Here is a 15,406-nt window from a genome sequence, read left to right as displayed (position 1 = left end):
ACTTAACGATTATTTAAAGTCTTAATCTGTAAATATAGTATTAACATAAGATCAGATAAAAATTGAGTAAAAATAGAAACAGGCGATAGTGATTTGTAATAGGAAATTTAAATACTGTTCTTGGATTTGAGCATTTACCAGTATTAGCAAAGAATAAAATATATATTGGAAGTAAATTACCAAAGTTTCATCCTTTCGATACAATTAATGTTCATTGTAATGTAACTGATGGCATGTTCATTAAAGGAGCTGATTATACTCATAGAGAAACAGGAGTAATAGCAACATTTAAAACAAGTGCTGAGTTTAAACATAGTAATATATATGAACCCGCTTATCCTTTACTTTTTCTTTTAATAAGAAACAAGATCGATGAATTTGAAATGAAAGTAACAGATAAGAGTTATACCTTAATTGCTTTTGGTAAAGCAACATCAACCATAATTTCCAAACAAAGATTTTCTATTAAATAAATAGGAAGTATGTGTTCTACTAAAGGTTGTGCGTTTTTTATTCCTCAAAATGAACTTGAGAATTTAAAGATTGATCATATATTAATAAAGAAAAGAGTAAGTGCTAAAGCTAAGAACATGAAAGAAGGAAAAGGTATGAATTTAACTCGAACCACTGCGCAAGTGAAAAAGATTAAAGAATTCACCTAAAGAACACATTGGTGGATTTATATTTATGATATCAGCTGTTCTTGCGGCAGTTGGAGCTTTAGGTTCTTTAGCAGGAGGGTCAGCAGCTATAGCTAAAACCATTATTGATGGAAGAAACAATAAGCAAGAATTAGAAGAACAAAAAGGACACAATGTAGCAATAGAAGCAAAACAAGGTGGTGGTAGAAATTCAAAAAACTGAAACCATTAACCAACTTCGACAAAGGGAGGTTGGTGAAGGAATTAAAGATAAAGCACTTTCAAGGAGTGTTTATGAGTGATGTATTACGTAGAAAACCTAAAGAAAATGAGTGTGGTGTTGTTAATTTTGATAAATCAGAAAAACATTGGCAAACATTGGATATGTTATTGGAAAGATAAAGATGTTAAGTACGTGTTTGATTCTTACGGAGGAGTGCCACCTAAACCGTTAATACAATATCTTGAAATTGAAAATCTATTTTATAATAATGATCGATTACAAGATTTTAAATCTGTTATTTGCGGACATTTATGTGTTAAGGTTTTAAAATTATTAGGTGATGGATATTCTTTTAGGGATGTAGTGTATATAATAAAAAAAATCAATTAAAATATATTTTTAATGGTTTCTATAAATATCTTCATAAAATTTGTTTAAAATAAATATAGAAGTTATAGATAATAGAATTATTTTAAGAAACATGAGCATGAACTTAGTAGGGATGATATGTGTAAGTATTTTAAGTATTTTGAGTATGTTAGTAAAATACATTTAAATGATAAAGATAATATACATATCACGTTCATGCTTTATGGAAGATATTTATTCCAAAGTTTTTGTATCCAGATCAAGAGTTGGAGAAGGTGTATCCCAACCTATAGTTATATACCTCAGAAAATTTGAAAAGAAAATTAATAGCTAATCATCATACCTCCAACTGTATAGAAGAAAGAACAAATGCTTATTATAGTGCTGGTATGATGAAACCATGGTATAATACTATAAAAAGATTTGAGTTACATTATCTCGTTTACAAGCTTTACAAGATAGATTTATGCCATAAGAGGTATTTACGATGTTAAACGAAGAATTTAAAAATTTTATAACAAGGATTTCAGAGTTGATGAAGGAATATAATATCAATCATTACTCAACTTATAGTGGTAAAAAGGCTTGCATTGTAGAACGCTTCAACACACCTCTTAAACAAAACATATGGAAAAAGTTTACTACGCAAGGAAATTATAAATGGATGGAGATATTATCAGCATTAGTTAGCGGATGTATTAATAAAGTACATAGAACAATTGGTATAAAGCCTCTAGAAGTTAATAAAAAAATTAGCAAATAATATTAGAGAAGGTATCAGGAAACAATATAAGCGTGTTAAACCTAAATATAAAATTAATGATTACGTTCGTATAAGTAAATCTAAAACTTTGTTTGAGAATGGATATATGCCTAAGTGGTCAACAGAAGTATTTGTTATTAAAGAGATTATTCCATCCAATCCACCAACATACAGAATATAAGATTTGGATAACGAGGATGTACAGTCCGCAGCAAAAAACCTGTAACATGAGCATGTAAGTTTATTGTGAAACTACGCCTAACAGCGAAGAGTATCAACATAACGTCTAAGTGGCACGAATCACGTAGGAGAAACCTCGGCGTCCTCCCCTGCGCACTTGCTTTGGAGCAAAAGACTTCGTCGTTTCACAATAAACTTACATGCTCATGTTGCAGGTTTCTTTTGCTGCGGACTGTACAAGGAAGGTTCTATGAGCAAGAATTATTAAAACCTAAATATAAAGATGAGTACCTTCTTGAAAAAGTATTGCAAAAGAAAGGTAATAAAGTATATGTTAAGTAGCTAAAGTGATTTCCATAATAGTTGGATAGATAGAGATAATGTAGTAGTTTAAGTTTAGTATGTTTATCATTTTATGATTATTACTCATAAAATGAAATAAAAAACTATTTTCTTCATGAAAAATATGAGTACTGTGGATAGTTTAAATGATATTAGCTACGAACAGATCAAAGATAATTATTGGTATTTTTTATTTGGTGATTTTTAGTTAATCATAGATAAGGAGCAGGATATTTCAACGCTATTAAGTTGCGTCATGATGGCGGTAAGAGATTTAAACATTGGTTAGAAAATAAACTGTCTAAAGAACTAATGAAATTTATAAAGAAAAATTAAGACGAAGATGATAAAACCAGGAGATAACAAAATAAATAAGGTAATATCTGGTTCATATGTTCACACATGTTTACTTCAAGAAATAAAGAGATGGGCCTGTATAAAGACAGAAAAAGATACATCAGGTTATGTTTATATAGCAACTACTAGACGTCACAAAGACAGGAGTATATATAAAGTGGGTTATACAAAAAATTTTGAACAACGTCTAGGTCAGTTTAATGGGTTTAGAATTTGAGAAGTTTTATTATGAAGAAACTTATAAGACACTTAATGCTAAGAAATTAGAATCACTGATACATAAAGAATTAGGTGAACTTAAATGTACAGGTGAACTTTTTAAATGTGAATTAGATACTATCAAAGAAATTATAAGAGAAATACAATATGATGAATTAAGAGAAATTTTAAAAGGTTTGGAGTTAAAAGAAGAATGTCCCATAAAAATGGAATAAAATTACTTTCTTTATGAAAAATATGAGTACTATAGATAACTCTTACAGTTTAAATGGTATTTGTTACGAAGAGATTAAAGATAACCATTGGTACGGTTTGTTTGTGATTTCAGGTTGATTACAGATAAGGAGACAGGATGTTTTATGCTATTAAGTTGTGTCAAGATAGTGGTAAAAGACTTGGTAACTGGTTGAAAATTAAAGAGTGAAAAGAATTGTTGGAATATTATAACAAAAAATTAGCTGACTCTAAAGGTAGTCAGCTAAATTCAACCTATTATATAGAACCGAAAGGTAGAAATTAGAGAATATATTTCAGTGCTACTAAGTTATATAAAGGTGGTGGTAAAGAGTTTAAACATTAGTTAGGAAACAAAAGCTCTAAATAACTAATAGTCTATCATAAGGAAAACAAAAGCTTAAAATCTTCGGTCTCTGTTTTTTCAATGAATCTTATCTTTATTTATAAAACTTATTGTAACGGTTTCAATACGTAAATGAGACCATTGATCAACAGTTAGCGTATCCAATATTTCATCTGATAAATTCATAACATATTTCTGAATAATACATTTTATAAGGAGTACGTGATTCTGTTTAACAGCTTTTTTAAATAAATGATCTAACATGTCAATAGAAATGCAGAAGTTAATTAGATCATCATATGGGCTATCATCAACTTTAGCATAATATTCATCATACGGGTCATCATCATATAGATCATCATGAACATCATATGGATCATCATCGACTTTAGCATGATATAAAAAGTAACACGCATGACCAAATACAGGTTTAAGAGATAAAACTTGTTTAGCAGCTACCATATTCGATTACAATTCTTCTATATGTAAAAATATGTCATTTCATTTTTTATGTATAAGCTGACAAAAATGAAATATTTTACGAATTATCTCATTAAAGTGAATATTGTATCATGGCTCTCAAAGTTGTTTGTTTAAATGCAAATTGTATAGTCCCTAGAGTTATGGTGAAAGATTCTGCTGACTATAATCTCTATTCTTCTGAAACTGTAATAATAAAACCTAGGCATACTCATCTACTTAAAACTGGAATTAAAATGTATATACCAAAAGGATACTTTGGGAAAATCTTTTCTAGATAAGTTTGAGTTTCAAAGAAGACATAGATTTATGTGCTTGTGTTATAGATAGTGGACATCACGGAGAAATTATGGTAGTAATTAAGAAAAGAACGTCGATAACATGGTCTGTTTTTGAACTATCTGGAGTTAATGCAATGCTTAGATTTTTTAACTTACTTCCTTCTGGCGAAACTATTTTTAAAATATTCAAGCAGATTTCTCAGTTAGTTTTAGTAAAACATGAAATATTATCAATAGAAGTAGTTACAGAATTTGATAACGAAAGCGAAAGAGGTTCTGGAAGTTTCGGATCATCAGGTGCTCCCTAATCAAAATAGTGGCTAAATATATATAGAAGGTCGTTAGGAATCTTATCTTTAAATTCTAAAACAAAAGCTTTTGATAAACGTTGTCTCGGTGAAATCTCTATCCAGCATACTCTATCAGCATAATCTCTTATAAAGTTCTCAGATAAAGTTTGAAAACATGATATATCATCCCAATTAAGTTTATCAGTAAAATCTCTAATAAAATCTTCTGATATCGTGAACATGAGCTAAATTTTTCCCAATCAACCTTATCAGCAAACTTTCTTATAAAATCTCCAGATAAATTTCTGTTTGATATAATCCCCCAATCAACCTTGTCAGCAAACTCTCTTATGAAATCTTCTGATAAGTCATTGCATGTTATAGTCAACCAGTTAACTCTATCTGCTAACTTTCTTATGAAATCTTCTGTTAAGTTTTCCCACTTAATCTTATCCTTGTATTTACGTATAAAATCTTGTGTAACATTTTCAGTAAAAGGCATATAACACCATTGCTTATCTGTTGGTATATCTAGTATTTCATCTAACAAATTCATAATACGCTTCTCAATAATATTTTGTATAAGGCGTTCGTTTTTTTCCTTAACAGCCTTTTCAAATAAATGATCTAACATGTTAACAGCAATGCAAAAATTAATTAAATCAGGATTATCAAAATTAACTCTTTCATCTGGATCATCTGGGTCTACTCAGTATCATCATCATCATCTAAATAATGACACACACGATTGAATACAGGTGTAACAGATAATACTTGTTTAGCAAGTGACATGTTCGATTATAGTTTTGTGTAAAAATTATAGTTAATTTCATTTTTAAAGATTTTCTTTATATTAAATATAGAGAAACGTTGTGATTCAATATATGATAAACTTAACCTTATTCATAGAGATCTTAAATACATAGCAGGATACTAGAGAAACAAATATTATTAAAAGAAAAGGAAATGTTGTTAAAAGAAACAGAGCTAAAGGAAAAAGAAAATGCTGCATTAGAAAGATACACACTAGATTCAAATTGGGATAGTGATAAAGAAAAGAATCTGTATAGGGTCATGATGAGGTAAATTCTCAAGTATATAGTTTAGAATTATTTAAGACTTTTATGTGATAATTTCATAGAAATTGCTCTATAATAAATGAATAGTGTTAAGAAAAAGATGAAATCAGATCAAACTTTGCAAAGACAAAACAAGAAGATGAGTTTAAGTATTAATAGTAGTGTTAAAAACGATATAACAAAAATGAAATCAGATCAAAATTTGCAAGGACAAAACAAGATGATGTAATCTTTAGTTAATCATACTGTAGTAAAGTTAAGGAGTATATGTAAGGAGAAGGGGATAGGAGGTTATTCTCGATTAAGGAAAGCAGAACTTATTGATCGTATTAATGGTAGTGCTAAGAACGATATAACAAAAATGAAATCAAATAAACATTTGCAAGTACAGAACAAGAAGATGAAGTCTTTAGTTAAACACACTGTACTAGAGTTAAGGAGTATATGTAAAGAGAAAGGGGTAAGAGGTTATTCCCGATTAAAAAAAGTAGAACTTATTGATCATATTAATAGGTATCAAAATGGTGTATGGAGATGAACAAAACAGATTGAAGTTAGCCCAAACATTTCCATTTAAAGAAGACATCTTTGGAGAACCGAAACCTAAAAGACTAGATAAAAAGAAAGCTTTGAAACTGCTTCCATTTGAAGAAGAAGTAACTGAAGAAACTAAACCGCCACGCATACCTATTAAAGTAAAAACAGAAGAAACGGCATTTAAAAAGAGATTGCAAACCATTAAAGTCGATAACACAGGTGGATATAAAGATCGAATAAAATTTTTAAATGTAAGTGTTGCTATTAACAAAATCAAAGAAGAGCTAAAATTCCATCTAGTTAAAGTTAATCTTGTTTTCATTTGTAACTAAATTAAAGGAAAAGAAGTGCGAGAATTTAATTTTAAAACGTCAAATAAGAGAATTTTAGAATCTATTGACGGATGAATACATATAACATGCTAAACAACAATTTCGTAGAGAAATGGAAGAATTTCAAGGTAGAGGATGAGGATGGACATTGCATCAAATTAAACATTTAAAAATCAGACTAAACAAATATGTACCATTAAAATCTTTTGCCGATATTGATTTTTATGTACCATTAAGATCTTCCGATGTTGATCTTTATGTACCATTAAGAGCTTCTTCCGATATTTATCTTTCTAAACCAATTAAAGATAAGAAAGCAGTAATTAATGGTAAAAATAAAGACAATAAATGTTTCTTATATTCTGTGTGCAAGTTACTTAAAACCTATAGACCATGAATCACATCCTCAAAGATCTTTCAACTAACAACTTGTTAAAAAATTAGAAAATAAGTATTGTGATGGGATTGAATTCTCTGAACAATTAAAAGACATAGTAAAGTTCGAAAAGAGAAGTATCATTTCAATTAACGTTTATAGCTATGATAAGAAATATAATATATATCCACTTCAAATCACGAAACATAAGCAAGAAAGACATCTAATATGGTAATCTATTATATATAAAAGATGAAAAAAATAATCATTATAGCCAGATAAAAGACTTATCAAGATTAATAAGAAGTCAAGTAACAAAACACCATGAGAAGTTGTACTTCTGCGATAGGTGTTTAACAAAACATTTTAGAAATGTGGAGCAGTTACAACAACATGAGCTATATTGTAAAGAACATGAGGCTGTTAGAATAGAACTTCCGAAACCATGTGATAATCAAATAGAATTTCAAAACTAGAATCGATCTTTAAGAGTTCCATTTGCATTATATGCTGATTTTGAATGCTTATCGTGTAAAATGGAAATAGAACATAGTTGTTCTAAAACAGTAAAATACCAAAACATGTTCCAATGAGCATATGTTACTATATTAAGTACTCAAATTGATATTATAAAAGCCCTGTTAATTATATTGGTCTAGATGCTGCCAAAGTATTTGTTGAAATGTTACAAAAAGAAGCAATAGAAATAAAGAAGAGATACAATCATCAAGTTGAAATGGATATTCAAACTGAAGAGGAAAAAGAAATATATAATAGCTCAGATACTTGTCATATATGTGAGAGAAACTTAAGTGATTTACCACCAGCAGTTGAAAAACAAATAAATACATTGAAAAAGAAGGCACTATTCTAATCCCTCTTTATACTCGGAAACGTTGCTTTAACGTCAATACTAAACATAATTGTTTTCTCCTTCTTATTTCCTATACGTTCTAACATTCTTTTCACTTCCTCCGTATTCTTTACTCGATGACTCTCTTAACCTATCCGTATCTATTCTGCTATTTTTCTTAACTCTTCTTCTAATGGTTCTAGACAGTTTCCTCTACAGTCCAACACTGGCCTTAGCTTAATCTCTTCGTTGTGAGTTTTCGGGAATCCTTTCATCTTTGGAATCCTTCCTTCTTCTTTCACTCACTTTTTAAACTTTTTTCTTCTTCCGTTCTCAACCACTTCCTTGAGTACCTCATCCTTAATCTTCTTCTCTTCTTCTCTGAATTTCTTTCAATGAATAATGTATTTTTCGCACAAGTCACATTTTCTTTAGAATTGTCGCTAACTTGGTTGCAAACCCGCAATGGTTCAGTAATTCCCTCCGTAGTATAATAGTTAAGGCGTCTGTTTTTTAATTCACAGATGCGTGTTCGAATGAAGGCGGTGCTACTTTCATCATCATCATCATTATCATTATTATTATTATTATTATTATTATTATTATTATTATTATTATTATTATTATTATTATTATTATTATTATTTCTATTTCTACAATCCAACTTATTATTGTTAATTATTTTTTTTTACTTGTTTGTATACAGCTTGTTGTTGTTATTGCTGTATATGTAAAATGGGCTTATGTACGTGCTATTTCATTTTACAATGGGTTGCAGGTTCAATCCTACATCAGCCATTCTTTGCGTTTTCCATCAATAAACTGCAAATTCAACCTAAACTCTCATAATTTTGAATGTGGGAAATACTACTTTATGAAAGAACATTGTATAAATACTTTCTCTATAAAACATTGAAACGAACATTCATTGTTTATTACGTTAATATTCATCTCAGACGTATTTTGAAACTTATAACATCGAGATACGTTGTATCCCAATTTTCCAAAGCATATAATGCCACTTTAGTTTATTTAATTTAGCCATAGTTGATCGTATGGGAATGAAATAATTCACATTATGAATATTCGATCCTTAAGTTTCAGTTCATCATTGTCATTATTAATAATTCTCATGCAATATTGCATTTTTCGCGCGATAATTTTGAATTGCCGGAAAATATTAGCATCAAATAGTGCCTGCTTATTTCTATTTTTATTTATTTATTTATTTATTGCGTTAGGAACAGCAAAAGCTGAATACAAGCATGTCGACAAAATTGTTGAAAATGGTAAGCAGTATTATTGTAGAAAGAAAAACGGAAGAAAGTAGCACGACCTAGATTCGAACACGGATCTGTGAATAATAAATCTAATTCTTAGATCACTATTCTATTAAAGTACTTATTCGGGCTCACAAGCAAGCTAGTGCCCATTTCAGACTTTTCCATTTGGTGGAACTCCTATCCCAATTGTCACATTCCTTTTGAGATAAGGGATTTGCCGCTTTGGAAGTGAACTTAAAAACATCTATGCAATAATTATTATATGACTTAAATATATTGAACAATAAACCCAAATAATATATTAGTAATTTGCAACACGATCGTGGATGTTTAGGATATACAGCTCGCGCCAGATTGTGATTTTCGCGTTAGCTTGTTTAATTTGCTCAATGACTTCTGGACTAATTTCCATTGTATTCGGTGTAGTATGCTGTGCGACAGTCCTCTTCAAGGCTTGGTTATATCTGTCAATTAGGCTTCTCTTTCTTCTTTTTTTCTACGTATTTCTTTTTTTTAAGTCATGAATTTTTTCTTTAACCCATCATCACCTTTGACATTGGCCCTCTGAGCACAACTTAGTAGCCACGTTAGGTTCACTTTCACCTAGTTTGTCGTCTTTGACACACAAGGTCTCCCATATTGCATCATCACCGTCTGTCGGTTTCAATACACGCCTCCGTTGTAGTTCGCTTGACGTACCACGAACGAACACCTAACATACCAGTAACAACGGGCAGGCACTGCACTCGCATCCTGAGTGTATTTGCCTCACATATCTTACGTGTTTGAAACTACAAATGTTTCCATTATTTTGATATCAATAGTGAGAAAGAAGAGAATATAACTTGAGAGGTTCTTATTTTTGTAATTTCAGGAAATTCTACAGAAGCAGCGTCCCATCATGCCTTCATTGATGTGAAATTTTCAGAATCTCCTGAGTTTCAAGATCTTTTGGAATTTAAGGGATTTTGCATCTTGAAATTAGCAATTGATTCAATATTTGCGTCAACAAAGTTGTTCCACACAAGTAAGTTATTACATTTGTAAGTAGTTGAATTTTCAAAATTTTACAAATTTTCAAATTAGATACATGTAGAAAATGCATGTTCTGTTTCTGTTAATGCAGGTCTTCGCATATTGCTTTTCCTTTTACGCTTTCCGATGCCTCAAATCTATTCACTTATATAATGATAGTTCATTGAAATTTTGTTATCGACGTAAACATTTACTTAATAACTTAAACCTGAATTACACGGTATTGACAGATAAGAGAGACTGTTAGTGCCCAAAGGGAACTACTAAGTAAGATTCAAAATAAAATATTCGCATGTTTCAGTAGTCGTTGGTTGTTGAAAGTTTGGTACACAAATGTTTTGTTTCCTTGTTACTTGATCGCTCACTTTAAAGTGGATGTTTAATTCCATATGAAATCGGATTTTTGAGAAAATTTTCCAGTTTCTGTACTACAGAGCAAACTCAAATGTGAAGTTGTGTCCTGTCAGTGTCCGATGGTGTGTGCGCATGGTATTACAACACCAACCGGAATATTTTGACATATATTCAACATACTGTAGCATGTGAACTATTCGTTGTACGTAAGTGTTCAAAATATTGTTGGAAAACAGACGAAAAATACATTTCTTCGGTTTTAAAATATTTTAGAAATATAGTTGGATTTAGAAAATTAAGAAGAGATGAAAAAAGCCACCAGCCTGAAGAATTTATTTATTTATTTATTTATTTATTTATTTACTAATTTATTTATTAGAAACAGGGAAGTTCGATTGGGACGTTGTGGTCACTTTCCGTCCAGAAGCTTTTGTTTAGATAACAATGTTTCTTCTAGTAATATTGTACGCATAGAACCATTTTGCATGTCGCACTTAGTATGTGAGTGGTTACTACATATAATAATTGGAAAATGTTACCCCTTTTCAAAGACGAAATATGTCTTTACAGAAACTAAAGAAAAGTGAAAAATCGCGTGTTTGGAGAGACAGTTTTTGATATTTGGGTCAGTTTCAACCAAAAGTCACTTCAAAGCTATTTTAGTTCAGGTCCAAAGGAGTTAATTTGTACAGAAATTGTAATTTTGTAAATATCACTGCCACCAGTTAGTGAGTTGCCCAACTTCAGTGTTTTTGACATATCCAACACAAATCTATCAACATGAATAGTTAAGTGGATGAATATATAAAGAAAGTCGTACGTTTTCACCAGAAAAGAAGAATGTATCTTTGCGTACATTGTTTATGTATCAGTAAATACAAAGTCACCATAATGTCCTATTGAAGTGGGTGAAGTAACCTTTCATCCTACATCACATATCATAGCATCTCGAATATTGGGCCTTTTAAATATTTTCCTTAAATATGAAGTTATTAATTTTATTTTCAATCAATTATTTTGTGTACTTGTAGTCACATAAAACTAGACTACCTTCCAGAGTCTAGACGCAAAGAAATAAACCTAGATCCTTACAAACTTTTTGAAGTCTTACAAGGAAATCCATTTTCCAGCATTTTGTTACAGAATAGCATGTGTAGTCTCTGAAGGTGGGATAGACCATTTGGCATTGGCATGTAGAAAACTGTCAAAAAAAGGTGACAAAAAGAATACAAAGGTCAAACACTCGAAGGCAGTAACAGGTATTGACTGGGAAGTTTCAAAGTCTCTCTCCGTAATAACTTCAAATTCACAATGGAAGAGGAATCAAAAAACGGCGTATATTTGCCTGATTTATGTATTTATCGTCGTCATTTTTTTACTCTGTTTAAATAAATAGCATGAATTTTTATAGTTTTTATTTTTATTTATTATTTTTTTATATTTTATATATTTATTTATTGCACGACGAGGCAGCTAATGAAATTCAACGTTTAATAAAAGAATTTCTTTCTGGTCACTTTTCTAATCATTTCCGAGGGGACAGAGCTCTGTAAACATCCACACAACTTTTTTTGAGCTAGCAAAGATCGAAATTTTCTCGTATACTTCGGAGAAATTCAAGAAGGGGAAGAGAATTTCATAAGGGTTTTTTAAAAATTCCGTTTCTTACGAAAGAGACAAAGAAATTAAATCTTTCTCCTTGGTTTTCAGAAAGACCTCGACACATACGAAATAAATAAAGAACAACAACAACATAATGGAAAAGCATGTCAGGGACTTTGGCTTGCGTAAGCATATCCAGGAACCTTATCATCAAATAGATTGCATTGACGTAGGCACTGGTGGTCTACTTGCATTTATATAAAATTTTGTTTTAGTTCTTTTTCTTACCGATGGAAGAACTTCTACTCTAACTTGATGAAGATAATTTAGATCACAAAGAAATTACATTATTATTTATTTGAAAGAAAAATCTAACACCAAATTTTGAATTGTTTTCAGCAGTGGCGGATCCAGGGGGGCGATCGGGGCTATTGCCCCCCCCCCTTCCCAGAAGAGGAAACTTTCTTATTTTATATATAAATAAAACCCATCCCAGAGGTTGGAGCTCTTAAAAGTAGTAGTATTACAGCTCATGGCCCGGCCCCCGTTCCAGAACTCCGTTCTGGATCCGCCCCTGGTTTTCAGTAGTATAAATAAAACCAATTTCATCGCAACTCCCATCCCCGTTTTTCTTAAATATCTTTAATGTTAAAATTACATAAACGGATTTTACGAAAATACTGCGTTAAACTTTGTTTTATTAAATTACATTTTATTATTAATAATTATAAGATATTCTGAGTAGATTTTTCTCTACGAAGATCTTTTTTTATTATTTTGAACAAATCATTTTACATATAACTAATGAATTGCAGTTTTTGTGAATACAACTGTAAAGTTCTTACATTGAATTACTTATGTCTAAACTTAAACTTAATCACATTTCCTTAACACTTCTATTCTTGTTTTATTTTTAATTTTCTTCTCTTGTACACATGTTCTTAATCTCTTAATTTGATTATTATTTCTTCTTTCTTTAAATCCAATTTTTAATGCCCCCAAGCTAGGGTATGTATTCCGTCCTCCAATACGTATGTTTTATGATTGTAAGAGTTTACTGCTTAATTTGTTTCCTTCTACTGAAAATATATTATGCCTTTTACTTTGAATTGTATTTTGTACAACATTTCATTTTCTAAAGCATAAAATTCATAATCTTTAAAAGATATTTCTTATTTAACAATGTTTGGTTTTATTCCTTTTGCTTTCCTTATTTGATCTTTCTTTATCTTTATATCTTTTTCGTTGTCCCTTCTTTTCTTAGTACATACATTTTTTTATTTAAGTCCTACTACCTTTTCTATTACAACCTTTAAACTCATCTTTAAATTTTCCCAATACTTTTTATTGACCAACGTCAAACGATATACATTGTTTTCTTGATAATCAGACGTGTCTAAATTTTCATATGTATTTTTCGTATCTTCTTGTATGTCTTCTGTTTCTATATATGCTATAACGGAATCACTTCGACTCATTAAGAGCTTCACTTTATCTCCTTATTTCTTCTTTAAAACATTGTACTAAAAATCGTACAAACAGATTTTAGATATACCTAGAACAGATATTCCAATATAGATAGGCTTGCTAAAAATAATTTTAGTTCTTACACACCTGTTCACGAAAAGCTGGAAACTCGTTCAGAAACTTAGTCCGAAAAAGTGAGCCTAGATCCGTCACAATTCCCGCAGATCTATACACAGGGTTGCATGTTCCCGCCGTTCTTTATATAGACACTAGCTGCAAACCACACTGTCATCCGAGCGATGTGAAAATGTAAAAACAAAATCAAACTACTTATTTCTGAGATTAATATTGATTGCACACCTCACGCACAGTTCCAATGTGCAAAAATCAACCATTATCTTAATTAGAAATTGCTAAAAACGACAGAAAATGGATATTTAAACCTCCAAGTAGGAACCTGTGTTTACAGCGATTCTATTATCAATATTATAACACAATCTCTTGTAAGTTGCGTCTGTGTTCAAGCAGGTTTAGTACTGCTACTAACATTTTTGAAGCGAAGGGCGACGGTTCGAGCCTCTGTGCGGAAAGTTAAAGTTTTTCTTCTTTTTTTAAATATATGAGAACTTTTTTTTATAAATATAAATTTCTACCGTGAAGTGATTGGAAACACGTTATTCGACGAACTGTCACATTTACTAGCTCGCCATAATTCATATACGAAAACACTAAAATGAGAAATGTGAACACAGTTGAATACCTAAAACCACACGTCCAACATGAAAATTATTCATATATATATTTTTGGGGCTTTGCTAACTTCATTCTTGGAAATGTAAACATTCTACAGGATATTTCATTCACTTTACAATATTTTATTTGAATAAACATAAACTTCCGGGTGGGGGGGGATCAAGCCCGGAAGTCCCCTAAAATACACACATATATATATATATATATATTTGCATTACAAAAACTTAGGGTACCTCATAATCTGGATTCTTATAAAGCAATTTGAACAATTATTTAGAAAATATGTACTGCTTAAAATCGGATTAAATCGCAATGCCAGTAATTTGTAATATCTTACATTTGTATTTATTTATATTGAATGTGTACTTGTTTTATACTGTATAGCATAATATTAGCTGCTACATAAGAAACAATTACCTATAATTGAATTTAAGTAGGAAATCGATATAGCTATTATAAGAAGCAGCTTGTAAATATGAAGTGTATAATAATGTTTGTATCTGAAATAGATGTTGCGTAATGGTCTAATTGGTTACCCCACCAGTTTTGAAATACTGGGTTCTTCAAACTGTTCATCCTTAGGGATGCGCAGAGTCGAGTCGAGACAGAATTTTCCTGACAAAATTCGAGTCGAGACACAGCTCTTCCAATAGAAAAATATATATTTATCCAGTCGAGATATCACTTTTACAGCATATTGTCGAGATGAGACGGCTTCAAATCTTGTCTCGTGCGCATCCGTATCCATCCTACCTAGATAAAATCAATTTTGGATGAGAATATTCAATTTCTTTTAACGATAATTGTAATCTACGATGCAGATTGAAGTAAGATATTGGCTCGAACTGCTTTATTACCCACTTAACCTTCCTATACTGCAATTATATCTAATTGTGGCATAAATACCTATTATTATTACAATGTAAACACTGAAGAATATATATTAACACACAATGAGGAAGAACTCAATGCTCGTAGTAATTAATAAATTGGTTGCAAGTTTATTTAAA

The 15,406-nt window shown here is 30.6% G+C and overlaps 1 protein-coding gene across 5 annotated transcripts in view; it reads left to right on the top strand.

Moving 5' to 3' along the window:
• Sptz (zinc finger FYVE-type containing 26 spastizin) overlaps positions 1 to 15,406 on the top strand; it is a gene marked incomplete in the record, with an annotated part of 1,794,825 nt that overhangs the window by 297,681 nt on the left and 1,481,738 nt on the right. For all 5 annotated transcript variants that reach the window (XM_081731160.1, XM_081731159.1, XM_081731161.1 and 2 more), the window contains 1 exon segment: positions 10,060 to 10,212. In XM_081731160.1, coding sequence (XP_081587286.1) covers positions 10,060 to 10,212 — 153 coding nt within the window.

This window comes from Thermobia domestica, chromosome 11 (genome assembly GCF_964235325.1).
Source record: "Thermobia domestica chromosome 11, izTheDome1.hap1.1, whole genome shotgun sequence".
NCBI classification, from domain to species: domain Eukaryota; kingdom Metazoa; phylum Arthropoda; class Insecta; order Zygentoma; family Lepismatidae; genus Thermobia; species Thermobia domestica.
Note: the sequence above shows the minus strand (reverse complement) of the source record. Positions and strands in the feature narration are given on the sequence as shown.